Source organism: Trematomus bernacchii, unplaced genomic scaffold, assembly GCF_902827165.1.
Source record: "Trematomus bernacchii unplaced genomic scaffold, fTreBer1.1, whole genome shotgun sequence".
Lineage (NCBI taxonomy): Eukaryota > Metazoa > Chordata > Actinopteri > Perciformes > Nototheniidae > Trematomus > Trematomus bernacchii.
In genome coordinates, this window is record NW_022987966.1 from 627,323 (window position 1) to 640,044 (window position 12,722).

General features: G+C 40.0%; 1 protein-coding gene and 1 long non-coding RNA gene across 2 annotated transcripts; one reads left to right on the forward strand and one right to left on the reverse strand.

Annotated features, from left to right (window-relative positions):
* Nucleotides 1-419: 419 nt before the first annotated feature.
* LOC117471103 lies at nt 420-1,478 on the forward strand. Its single transcript, XR_004554768.1, has 2 exons — nt 420-1,134; nt 1,365-1,478. It is a non-coding gene; the product is annotated as an uncharacterized LOC117471103 (long non-coding RNA).
* A 3,407-nt stretch (nt 1,479-4,885) lies between these two features.
* On the reverse strand, nt 4,886-10,801 carry LOC117471141 (NXPE family member 3-like). Its single transcript, XM_034115942.1, has 6 exons — nt 10,186-10,801; nt 8,654-9,106; nt 8,246-8,541; nt 6,793-6,863; nt 6,262-6,468; nt 4,886-6,178 (listed from the first exon to the last, which is right to left on the reverse strand). Exons 1-6 carry the CDS (start codon nt 10,282-10,284, stop codon nt 5,625-5,627), a joined length of 1,680 nt encoding a protein of 559 aa, XP_033971833.1. The 5' UTR covers nt 10,285-10,801; the 3' UTR covers nt 4,886-5,624.
* Between the last annotated feature and the right edge of the window lie 1,921 nt (nt 10,802-12,722).

Below are 12,722 nucleotides of genomic sequence, written 5' to 3' on the forward strand. Positions count from 1 at the left end.
ACAACATTTGAGTACTTTAAGCTTCTAAATGATTGTAGAGGTGGTCATAGTTATATCTATCACAGGCTCCGCCCTCTACTGGACTCTATAGAGTGGCGAAGTCACGCCCACTTACTTCCGGGTAATGGGACCTTATTTCGGAAAAATTATGCATTGAAGTCAATGGGGAGAGAAAACGTATCTTTCGATCCCGTTTGAATTGTGCTATGAATTACACATATGATGTTTGTCAATCTTAAAAAATCATTTCCATGTCAAAAAAGTCACAGTTTGTCTTAAAACTGTTGAAATATAAGACTTTGAAAAATACGCAACTAGAAAGACTACAGATCCCAGAATCCTCGCGTAAGTGATGTCATAGCGGATTTATTCCCTCCACTAAATATAAGAGATAGCTAAAATAAATGTACTTACTGTACTTACTTACTTGAACAAGATGCCTGTGTGCTTTGTACCAGGTTGTTATCATTCCAGTAATAATACCTCTTGCTCATTCTTTCGCTTCCCGTCTGATAAAAGGGCCAGGAGTCGCTGGATCAAACACATCAGGTAAAATACATATTGTGCATGGAACATAGTCAAGTTAGCTACCTAGCTAGTAGCAAGCACGTTAGTTAGCCTTGCCATTTTTTATTAGCCTTAACATGAAGTAACATAAGTAAACCAAAATGTTAAACAGTAAGAGTAGTCATGATGGTAAGTATTTTGTGAAACCTTTGAAGAGTACTGTCACACCGGTTTAAGCCCGTACACCCTCCACTGGGGTCCCAGGGGCCGATGCTAATGTAGGCTAACGCTACATTAGCGATCTTTTTTCTACTTCATGCTATCTGCACAAATGGTTAACATTGAACATTCAAAATATCAGGCAGTTCAGGGAGAGTCGAAGGCAGGCAGCTTTGCATGACATTCTTCATTGTGATGATAGTGAGGGTGAGTCAGTCTGTTTTTTGGCAAGACAGTAGTTGAGTGATTACTGAGAGAAAATTATTCTAAGTGTTTCAAGTGTTGTTACTTTAAAGTGTTGTTACTGACCTTTTTCTCTTTTATTTTCTTTGCCTCACCTGTAACTCTGCTGAGACCTTGAGGAACATGCACACTGGACTGACCTGCTCTGGCAACCTGATTTCCACTGTACGTATTTGGTTATGGTATATTATTTATATACATCAAAGGCACAATGCACCCCCCAGAGCTGCACCCCACATAGACACACATGTATTGAGTGTGATATTTTGCATAAGTCATGTGAAATCATCTTTACACACTTGAAAACTGTAAGAGCAGCACTTTTTTTTGAAAATTAAATGTTTAATATCCGATAATAAAGTTGATCTGTTTTCTTTATTCTTCTCACTTCCCAGCTCCATCCATCACCATTCTCTGTTCCTGCAGGTCCTGCTTCCTAATCAATGCTCATATTTTTTACACAATTACAAATAAACTCAATTCATTGTATGACATGAAGTTGTGCTTCATTCTGAGTCTACAACCAATATTTGTGTTTCCAACATTCATTGAAGTTGAAATGGTATTACATGGCAGTCAATATATGAAATAAAAACATTTAAATGTACTTTTTATACATTTATTTTGGGTTGGTGGAGGCCCTGGTCTTAGGCACTTAGTTAGTTGCCCCCGTTTTGCTCCAGGGGGACTGTCCCTGAAATGAGTTAAATGTAACTCGCTCTGGATAAACACATAAATAAATAAGCACATACATAAATAAATTCATTCTGCCTTCAACTGCAAAATGATTGTGGACTGCACCGACATCCATGTAGCTGCCCCCCAGTAAGATGAACCAAGCAACGTTGACATACTCAACATACAGCTGTGCTCTTAAGTTTACATGCATAATTTCGGAAATATTGGTAATTTTTTTGAAAGAATGACTGATGATGCAGAAAACTTTTTTTATTTAGGAACAGTGTTCAGGTGAAGCCATTTATCACTACATATATGTGTCACACATAAAAAGGCCTAACACACTGTGTTTGGCCTTTTAAGAGCTCTGTCTTACTTCCTCGCTCTTGGTCCTCTTCTACCTGGAAATAAAGACAACCAAAACACACAGAAGCTGAATGTTAAAAGTGCTTCACAAGATAAATAGAAGAGTGCAGACTGTTAAAACTATGGGTAGGGGGACTATTTGGCAGGTTTAAATTATTATTAGTAATTCATTATATAATTTTCTCATTGTAGACGAGCAGACAGGGAGCCAGATGACAACGCAAGAATATGCAGCTGCCATTTTCCACATGGAAAAGAGAAAGGGCCATGTTTATTTGAGTGGACAAAAAAGAAAGTGAGCTTACCTGTAAATCAGTCCACCGACCACGGCTACAGCAAAGGGCCTGAGTCTGCAGGCACCAACCCCGAACCCTCCTGGGTGCAGTCCACCAACGACGACGAACCTGGACCCTCCGGTTTGCAGTCCAGTCGCTACGAAGACCAGGCAGGGGATGATCGTAAGAGGTCATATGGAATGGGAAAATATTCAGCAGCAGGCTTACCTGATGATGTCATCCGAATGGAAACAGGGCTTCCTGATATGGCAATGTTTAAAAGGGTGGTGGGGTTGGTGGAGCGCTTTGAGGGCTCCGCTAGGGGCGTTCACACCAAGTACTTTTCCCACAGTAGTTCATGAGAACTTTAGTTCATGAGAGCTCTTTAGTTCTGATGAACTAAAGCAGATCGCGTTCACACCAAAATGAGTTCCTGGGGGTGGATTAGGCAAATGAGCCACTGACGTCACTTCTTCTTCTTCTGCTTTGGGTTTACTGGCAGGCCGCAAACAACTTCACGGCGAGTACAGTAGGTGGCGGTATGCACCTTAAAGTTGCAATTCGCCAAAAAACCGAGAGAAGAAGAAGAAAAAAAACTTCCGCTTCCGCTGTATGCTTCTGTTTACCTTCCGACCTCAGGCACGGTATGGAGTTGACGTTTTGGTGGTCGTGTTATACAGCTTCGTAACTGAGTTATTTAAGCCAATAACCACAAATACAAATAGACCATTCAAATGCAATAGAAATGCTGAGTCGGAGGCGAAGGCGGTTAAGAAGCCTTAATAAAAGGATTGGACCACGCCCAAAGAACAGCAATGGTACGTTCATTAAATTACATTAATACTATCTAATGTTGGATTTATGGAGTTATGTAGGGCTAATTTGTGTCTTTGTATGTGTTTCCAGATATGCGAATACTACGGAACGCGTCGTGTCCCGCGCTCTCTCTGGGTGAACAATAGAACATCGCCTTGGTGGGAGGTGGTGCCAACGTGCAGTGGGTCAAAGATTTCCGAATGTCCAAGGGCTCTTTTCAACTCTTCTGTATTCGCCTGGAAGCAACGTTGGGGAGAGGCATCTGAACAGCATGGAAATTGTAAATTGACAATAAAGCTCATCTTTTGTAGTGCATTTGGTTCTCTCTTTTATTTACCAGTCAACAGACACAATTACAATAGTGCAGACACACCTTAGTGCAAAGATTAAATGTCAGTATCAAAACAGTACTCATACTGTATATTTGTATATTAATGAGTATATTATTATGTTAAATGTGTGTTAAAGACAATGGGATGAGGTTAAAAACTGTTGTATATCATCTTTACTGTGATAAATACATACATGTTAAGCATACACACCTGAGGCCTGTACTACGAAGCTGGATTTTCGCTTAGCCGGCTAAATTCAGGGAAATCTCGGGCTTTCCGGTCCTACGACGCTGGTTCTCTTTTTAGCAGGCTAGATTTCCATGGTAACTTATGCTGAGCGGCAAACCTGCTCCGGAGCAGGTTAGGTGGCAGGCTAAGAGATCAACTCAGTGAAAGCACTGCCTGCTGACCAATCAGAGCTCCGTGTGCGGAGTTTAAAGCGATCAATTCATATTACAGGATAGAGGAAATACAGAAAAACTGCCGTTGCAGGAAAGACTGCCGGCCAAAATCAACTGACTGTGTGAACGTGAAAATTAATAGAATATCCCCTCCCATCTTCAGAGCAATCTGACTATTATAATATTAGCGTTAAGAAAGCTTACTTAAATATCTGCCACGACATAAGTAACCGGATCAGAGTAACATTAAGTACAGTCCGCGGCACTGTGAGTGCAGACGTCGATGTGTCCCATTATCATTCATATCATATCACATCATAATGTATCATATATTTCCTTATCTGAGTCAGCTGAGCCGTATCTGGCCGTGCAACACTCACAGTGTCACATACTGTATGCAGAAGTATTATTTTAAGCAACACATTAAGTTGACGAAACACTCGAGTCAAATTCTCCTAATTAAAGTCAGATCCACTCGTGTCTTGGACGGGGCAGTGATTTCATAAACCTGTTAATGTACGCATTCAAACCCTTTTTCTTTTACCAGCTGTATTCACCTTGCAGGTGCAGCTATGTGGCTTTTATCCTGGATAAAGTGTTTAAGTCATGGATGTTTAAAGTTTAACTTCTTCATATTTGACTAATATTAAAGTTCACTTTTCATTCAGGAAGTATACGCTGCGCTGTCAGTACGCTTCTCCGTGTTTGAGATTGGTCGAATGCTCCAAATACCACCCCTTTCATGTGAACGCGCACCTAACTAGATAGGACACGGCTGGCTTGAGCGATCCACTTGATAACCAGCGTCGTAGTACAGTTTAGCGCCAGCGCGTATGTTTTGGCTTAGGCCAACCGGCTAACTCCAACATATCCAGGTTAGGTTGAACCAGCTTCGTAGTACAGGCCTCTGAAGAACTACGTTACACACACACAGGTTAGTCTGTGTACTGCTGCTGGTTTAAACAAAGACAGTCATGATGCTAGTGCCGTGCATGTAGGTTCTCTTTTATTTATCAGCAGCAGATCAATAAGTGTCAGTAGTATCAACACAATATAATAACAGTGGCAATATATAAGGAAATGGCAGATTTTCTCCGGTTGTGTATTTTCAAATTCTAGCGATCTCGAGCCGGTTTCTCAAATTTACCTAGCTACCTTTAAGTATTTTGTTGTGTGAATTAATCTTAACCCTTGATAACCCTTTTAGGCTCTCGCCCCAAAAATAACTCATACTTATCAACCCACAACTAAAAGCGCAAAACAGTAAACATTCATACAATACTCATCATTCTGATGACAAAACAGCGTCTTGTTTGATATGTGTAATACATTAACAATCAAAATAACCGGTTTCTGTTCCTTAAAAAAAAAAGTTCAAATCTTCTGAGGTATATTTTTATGAATATACAGTATCACTTTTGAAGTTATGTTGGATGTCATTTAATATTAAGGCGGGTATTATAATTTGTTATATCTCTCAACTTCAGTTATTAAAAAAACATTTGAAAACATCAATCTATTATAGACTGTTCGAAAGATGCTGCACTTGATAGAAACACATGGAAACATTTAATCTCAGCATGGATTTAAATCTCCACTCCTCCCCCACAACGAACACACATCTTTTTAGACTAGCTTTTAATGTGTGATTGATGACAGGTCCTTGTGACAAATGTGGTTTTATTGCTCGATATTAAATATACTTTTTATATTATCTTTTTTCTTACCTCTGTGTCTTTGAGCACTTGATAAAGCGCTTGATAAATAAAATGTATTATTATTATTATCTAGCCGCCCTTTTGAGGACATGTGTAGGAGAAGAGAACATCCATCATATTCTTAATAATAGGAGGTTGTGGGTGGAGGCTGTTTGGCAGGTGGTGAACAAGGACCATCTCCCAGGCATCAATCAGATGAACATTCAGTCCTTTAAATATGGCTCTTAGCACCTTATCACGCCGCACCGAGAACCAGTCGCTGTTGGTTATCGTCTCATAAAGCCACAAAGCTTTGGGGTTTGCAGTCCTGATGATGATCACCGTTTGTGGAGCCCTCTCCAACAGCCGCACCACCGCACTGCGGATCCTTTGTAGCCGCCGTATGTAGACCTCGAGGGGGAAAGTGCCCAAGTGAGACCAGATGCCAAAAACGACAACAGTGTTTGGACCCCTGATTAAGTCATCTAGTTCATTGGCAATGTAACGAAATTCCCCAATTGGCACGTTGCCAAAACGGAGAGGAGGACCATGGCAGCGGAAAGTCACCATGATTTTGTTTTCATAGTCTAAAGCCATGAAAGGTCCATTTTGCCTCGAGCTGCCCAGGTTAAACTCCTTAAGATCTAAAAGTATTACAGAGGAAACAGATTAAGATGCAGTGTGAACATAATGAAACTGTTGCCGGAAATCCCTGTGGATTAGTTACCTGGTAGTGCTGCGTTGAGGAACTCAAACCACTGCCTGATGGTAGAGTCTCCATACAGGTGGACCACTTTGCCTTTTAGACACTGAGTGATGGCAGATGCGCCGGTGAATTGGTGAACTTTGGTGCCATCTAGTGCTCGCCATAAACCCTGGTAGTAATAGCCAGAGGCTTGAAAGTTCACAATGCTGCTCTTCACCTCTGGTTGACCTGAGAGAAAGTTAAAGGATAATAGTGGGGTTGTTTTACGTTTGTTACTCTCCACCTTAACCAAGTCAAAGTATAAAGTGAATGTATGAACATGTTATGGCCTCACTCCTGAGAGACACTGCAACAGCTGGGCCGTGTTGACAAAGTTTGAGCTGAGAGCTCCATCCTCCCTTTGCTCCTGTCAAATTGGCCTGCTAAATACATCTCTCAACAGGAGAATGATACCTAGAAGAAAGAGTTGTTGTTTTTTTCAGCCCCTATACTTTCGTCATCTGTACTTGTAGCACATTAGATCTTGAATTCAGTGATAAATGCATTCCTTACCTTCCTTTTTTGGTAAAACAGTGACACCGGCAGGTCCTGTAGCCGGAATGCCTACTTTCAAGTTGACACGACTGAAGAAAAGCACACACAATACTACAATAAACATTAATATCCCAAATGCATGTGCTTGCACTATTTCCCTATTTTACTATTTTTCTTTTTGTATTTACTTGCACTATTTTTTCTGTTTTTCAGGTTTATTGTGTTGCACTGTTGAAGGAGCCTGTCACCTAAGATTTTAATCGTCATAACTACACTGTAGCTATTGTGGGGGAAACTTCTGAAGCAATTGGAAACAGGACTCAGAGAGACACGAGGAGAGCTGGAGCTTTGATGGTAAACACTGATGGTTTATTTGGAGTTACGGCCGGAGAATTGACAAGACAGGTGGTGTGTCACGAGTTGACACAGCGGTTGCCAAACCAATTCTGAAGAACTCTTCTGCAGCTCGAGGTTTTAACTAGTTCGGAGTGTAATAATTAACATTCTTCATCAGCGAGACTAAAGCAATATGGACCCTGAATCTAACTAGAGCTCTCGTCCATAGGAAAGAATGTGCACCAGGGAACCTACAGTAAACTACCTCATGGCAGCTTGTGCTCTGTCATAGACTGGCAACAACAATACCCAAGGCCGTAGAACTATGCCATGGGAAAAGAGACAGTGAGAAGAGAAAACAATTAACTGTGTGTGTCGAAGGTTGAATACCTAAGCAAATTATTCCCTATATGTGTAATAAAAGCCTTGAACCTTGAACCTTGAATGGCATGGAGGTTTACCTGGGGTATCATTTATGTTGTCATTGATGCCTTCTCTGTTCTGTTCCCTATTAGGGGTCTTTTGCTGCAGCTTTTGCCACCCTAAACTTTCCTTGTGTGTACTTGGAAGGTTCACACCTTAGAACTAAGCCTTACGGCATAACATTTTTGCAAAAGACAATAAAAGTGTATTTGACCAAAGCTGGATAAAATAATCAAATTACATTTTTAAAGCGAAACATCACACATTTGTCTCATTTGCTTTACAGAGTGTATTCTGGAGCACACAACGCCCTCTGTCCTCACACACTCGCAGCACACAAGGAAAAATTCCCTAAAAGAAACCCCACAATTAAGGGAATAAAGGGAAAAAATAGAAGAACCTCAGGGAGAATGAGAGAAAGGTTACTTCTCCAAGGAGATAAAGACATTCGTAGATGTTATGTGATAAACAAGATAATACAATTAAAACAAAAAATCCACATGAAAATTGTTTTTATATATCCTATACATTTTTTTTTTAATGAAGGTCAACTATGATTCATACTGAGTGGTTACATTTAAAAATATCTTTTAATCTAAACTGCATGACCTGACAAACTTCTGAAACTTCCAGCCAAGCAGATAAATAGGTAACACATGATGTATGTATTTATAAGAAGTCACACAAATGACCAGTCTCTTTGCTTCCTTACCCTTGAAAGAGCTTATCCTCCTTGGCCTTGAGGTTTTGTTTGTATCCTCCAAAGCTGTGGGTGATCCTTGCATCACAGCTCATGTTCTTTGGCTTGTAGCAGAACCAAGGATCGCCGGTTCGAGGGTCGGTGAAGTCGCAGATTGTCTGGTTGGTTTGACGCAGGCAGATGTTACAGATGGTGGTTTGAGAGCGTGAGCCTGAGCGAAAGAGGCTTCTGAAGAATATCCTATCAGGTTGTTCACGATTTAACCTGTTCAGCACTGTGATAGCTTCACTGGGATGAACTAGTGTCACCTGATTGGGTAGAAAACAAGAGTTTTTGTTGAAAATGTACAATTGGTGGCTAGAAATGGTAGACAAAGGACACACCTACAGCATCACATAGAAAAAGATAGTTAAGCATCACCTCAACCTGAGCTTCTCCTTCCCAGAGTAAAGGAAAGACAGCAGAGTAGCTCCCATTGAGATGGTCCACCACTTGCCCAGCTACACCTGCACCAAGCGTTAGGTTGTGCAGCCGGGCTAATAAAAGGTCCCCCCCAAACTTCTTGGGTTGTCCGTTGAAGTCAGAGATGACGATGCTGACTTCCAGCTGATCCCCTACGTGCCACTGTCCTCCTCTCCTCGCTGGGAGAATGGTGAAAGAGCTGTGAGCTGGATGACTGGTCAGCTCCAGGGAAAGAGGAGATGGTAATTCAGAAGTTTCAGGCCAAGCAACAGATTCTAGTAGCAGGCGTTCCTCCAGAGCATCCTTAGGGGACAATGGTGGGAAGTTGCAGATGCTGCGGACTTTGGGAAGTTCAGTTGTATCTTTCAGGTAGATGATGGTGGAGCTCAGTTTAGGCTGAAACTTGAAGGGCTTGAGAGAGAGAGAGAGAGAGAGAGAGAGAGAGAGAGAGAGAGAGAGAGAGAGAGAGAGAGAGAGAGAGAGAGAGAGAGAGAGAGAGAGAGAGAGAGAGAGAGAGAGAGAGAGAGAGAGAGATTTTTTTTGATTTTGTAAAACACTTTTATTTTGATGTTCAACAACAATGAACTTAATTACCTAGACATTTAGAGAAAATGTTTCTCTTTTATTTTAATTGTCCTTTTCACATACAAACAGAGTTACACAGCTGTAGTGAAACACCACCGATTTAAAAACTCTTCCATATTTTTCATCAGACAGTGAAATCTAAAATCTACACTCACTCTTGCTTTTAAAAAAATAAACATGTTTGTGAGTTGCTGACCGGCTGTACTGTTTGCTTTGTTTTTCCTGCTTTTGTAAATCGATAGAGAGAGACAGAGAAGTTTACGTAGATACGTCAAACAAATGCACTGGAAGCAAATGAATAAATATGTGTTAAGGGGGTTGATAAGAACTGTTGTTGTGTAATGTTTACCTTTCACTGTGTCCATAACTCAGCTCCTAACATTGAACGTCTAATATTTCTTTGAGGTTCGGTTGTTCCATTCCAGGCTTCCTGATTTCTGTCTTTAAAGTTTCTCTTTCTTGACTGTATTTGGCACACTGCAGAATTACATGTTCTACTGATTCCTCCACCTGGCAGTGTTCATATAATCAGATAGATGTTTTCTTTATGAATAATGCAATGTTTTGTTCAGTCTAGTATGTCCTAATCTAAGCCTTGATAACACATTATCCAAATTGATGGTTCTTTTAACTGTCCTGACCGATTTTTGGCTGCAGTGCATATAGGTGTAAGAGAAAGATGAAAAACCAGTCTGACTGCAAGTTCAAATTTATTTAAAGGAAATACCACTCTTCGCCTTAAACTAGAGGAGTGGCTGCCAGAAGCAAACCTTTTAATATCTTACTAGTTTTTTACTGCAATGCACATCCTGAGACACATTTAAAACGATCTCCTGAAACCGGACTAATGTTAAACATTTCACATGAAGTCAACCTTATTAGTGATCCTAGATAACAGTTCTCACCTGGAAGTCCGTTCTATGAAGTGCATAGAGTAAGAAAGCCACGACCAGAAGGAGAAAGATGGTGAAAAAATGTTTTCCTTTCAAAGAGAAGATCTTCATGATATTGTCCAGTTCCAGCCTGACACTGTGACCATGGGCGTCACAGCCATTATATGAGGGTGGGACAAGTCCCCCCCACTTTTTCAAATGATTAGTTTAGACCCCCCCACTTTTACTATGCGGAAAGTCCGTGAATCATGCCAGGAATACAAAATGTAATCATAGAATAAATTATAATTAGAAAAATATATAGTCATTTTATTAGAGCCACTCTTACCTGCAGCATTAGAAACATGTCTTTTGTTTTTACAAGAATAATTCTATGGTTGAATATAACTCAGATTTCTACATAATAAGTATACTTTTTTATTTTTGGTACTTAATGTATATTTTATTGCACTTTTGCATGATTAAAAAAATTGATTATTTGTCAATCTTCTCGAGAAATGTAAAGTAGCATAACAATTGAAATAGTCAAAGTAAATGCAAGTACCTAAAAAGGTTAAAAGCAGCATTTCGTTTTAAGTTGCCTTTAAAATGAAACCCCAAATTACTTTATTAGAGAGTATGGCCTTACCTTAGCATTGCTTAATTTGGAGATTATGGTAAGAAAGTCTTAGTGTGATCCTACACTTTAGTATGGGTTGGTCTATCAGGGAGGGACTGGGACTGAAAAACGGCCCCTGGACTCTGACCAAGCCCACAAAGAACGCGCACATGCCTGCATGCGCACTGTTAGGTAGCTATCCTGTTAATTAACACTCTTAATTCCAGCAGGATAGCCAGTAACCCAGTCTGAATTGGTTTATGACATTATGTGCGTGATTCTTACAGTATTTGCTGCCTAAAGCTGCTATAATAGGCTCCTTCTGAAATCGCTGCAGCATGTAGAGCCTCTACAAAGAAAGAATGAAACACGAGTAGATGTGCCGCAGGAGCGCGCACAGTTCCGGTTACTGGCACTGTTTACCTCGGGGAGTTGCTCTCCACCACGGTCACATCCAGGAAGCACATTCCATCCTTATCCAGAACTGCACAAGTTTCCCAAGGATATTGGGAGATGCTTTATAAAACAGAGAATAAATTCATTTTATTATAATTGCCTTCAGTTAATAGTTAAATAACAATAATGTTACTTTAATTACGCCTTGGATTGTTACTGTAGCTGAAAATCCACAGTTAAACATAAAAATATGCAGCTTTCGTTATAATAATTACAAACTTTCAGTAAACAAAGCCTGAAGACGTTATTTTACCCATCTCAATAAATGTGCGCAGGAATCCTGTGATCCTACAGGAATCCTCCATAGAGACTTCACTGTCTTCATCCTCATCCTGTGTGGGCCAGTTTATCTTCAAATCAAATCAAATCAAGTTTTATTTATATAGCACATTTTTAAAACGATTTTTGGTCGAGCCAAAGTGCTGTACATATAATAATTACCTTACAGTAAGGACACTTTACTGCAAATATAACAGCACAGTTTGTGCAGAATATCAGTATGAGAAAAACGACACCCTCTGTCCTTAGACCCTCACATCTTCTCCAAGACCATCTGACAGATTTAGTTTTGAAAAGAGCCCAGAGAAAGCACAATAATAAACAGAACATACAAGAAACTGCATGTTTTGCCGTGTAGCAGAGTAGTCTAAAGATACAGTTTTTCGATTGGTTTAGCTCCTTTTAAGCAGCAATTAGCATAATTTCATTACAAAATATGTTTGCGCAATACTTGCTGATTAAAAATCAAAATGATCAAATTCGCACTGTGATTATTTATATGCAACAGGTTTGATATCAGTCCAGGTGAATGTTTGTTATAATAAACTTAAAGCAATGGAGGTCTGAGAGTAATAAATAAGCCCAATTTCTAACTCCTATGAGTTAGGAGGAAGGATTTGACTGAGCAGCATGAGATCACTTACCCGTGGTGTGCAATGCAAATCAGATGCTCTTGGAAAGAGAAGGGGAATCATGTCTTTCCTCTCTGTTAGCAGAGGCCAGATCAGTGTCTCTTTTAAACCCCTTCGTAACTGCTTGACTTGTCTGGAGGTTCTTCCAAGGACCTGCACAATATATGCATCACAGTAGAAAAGCCAAGCAGCCTTATTTGTCTAATGGCCCAATAAGCATGTTTTGATACACGTATTAACATCCATCTATGTATTTAACAAAAAAGCTCAAATGTGAAATGCCAAAATTAGGTCCTACTTCAAAACTTCAACTCTGATTAGTCAGTCTGATTCATATGACCTGTTAAGTACAGAATACTCACAGCATGGAGGATCAGTTTATCAAATAGCCATCTCCTGTTGTCACATGTGACTAGAGGCAAATCCCAGGACAGTGCCAACTCATTGATGATGTATTTTTCTTCTGATGATAATTCTGCTGTTCCCTCCAGTTAATAATGGCAAGTAGAATGAATTTGATAAGAATCGTTAATTTCTAAATACTTGTATAAACATTCAACTTTGATACAACATAAGACAACCCA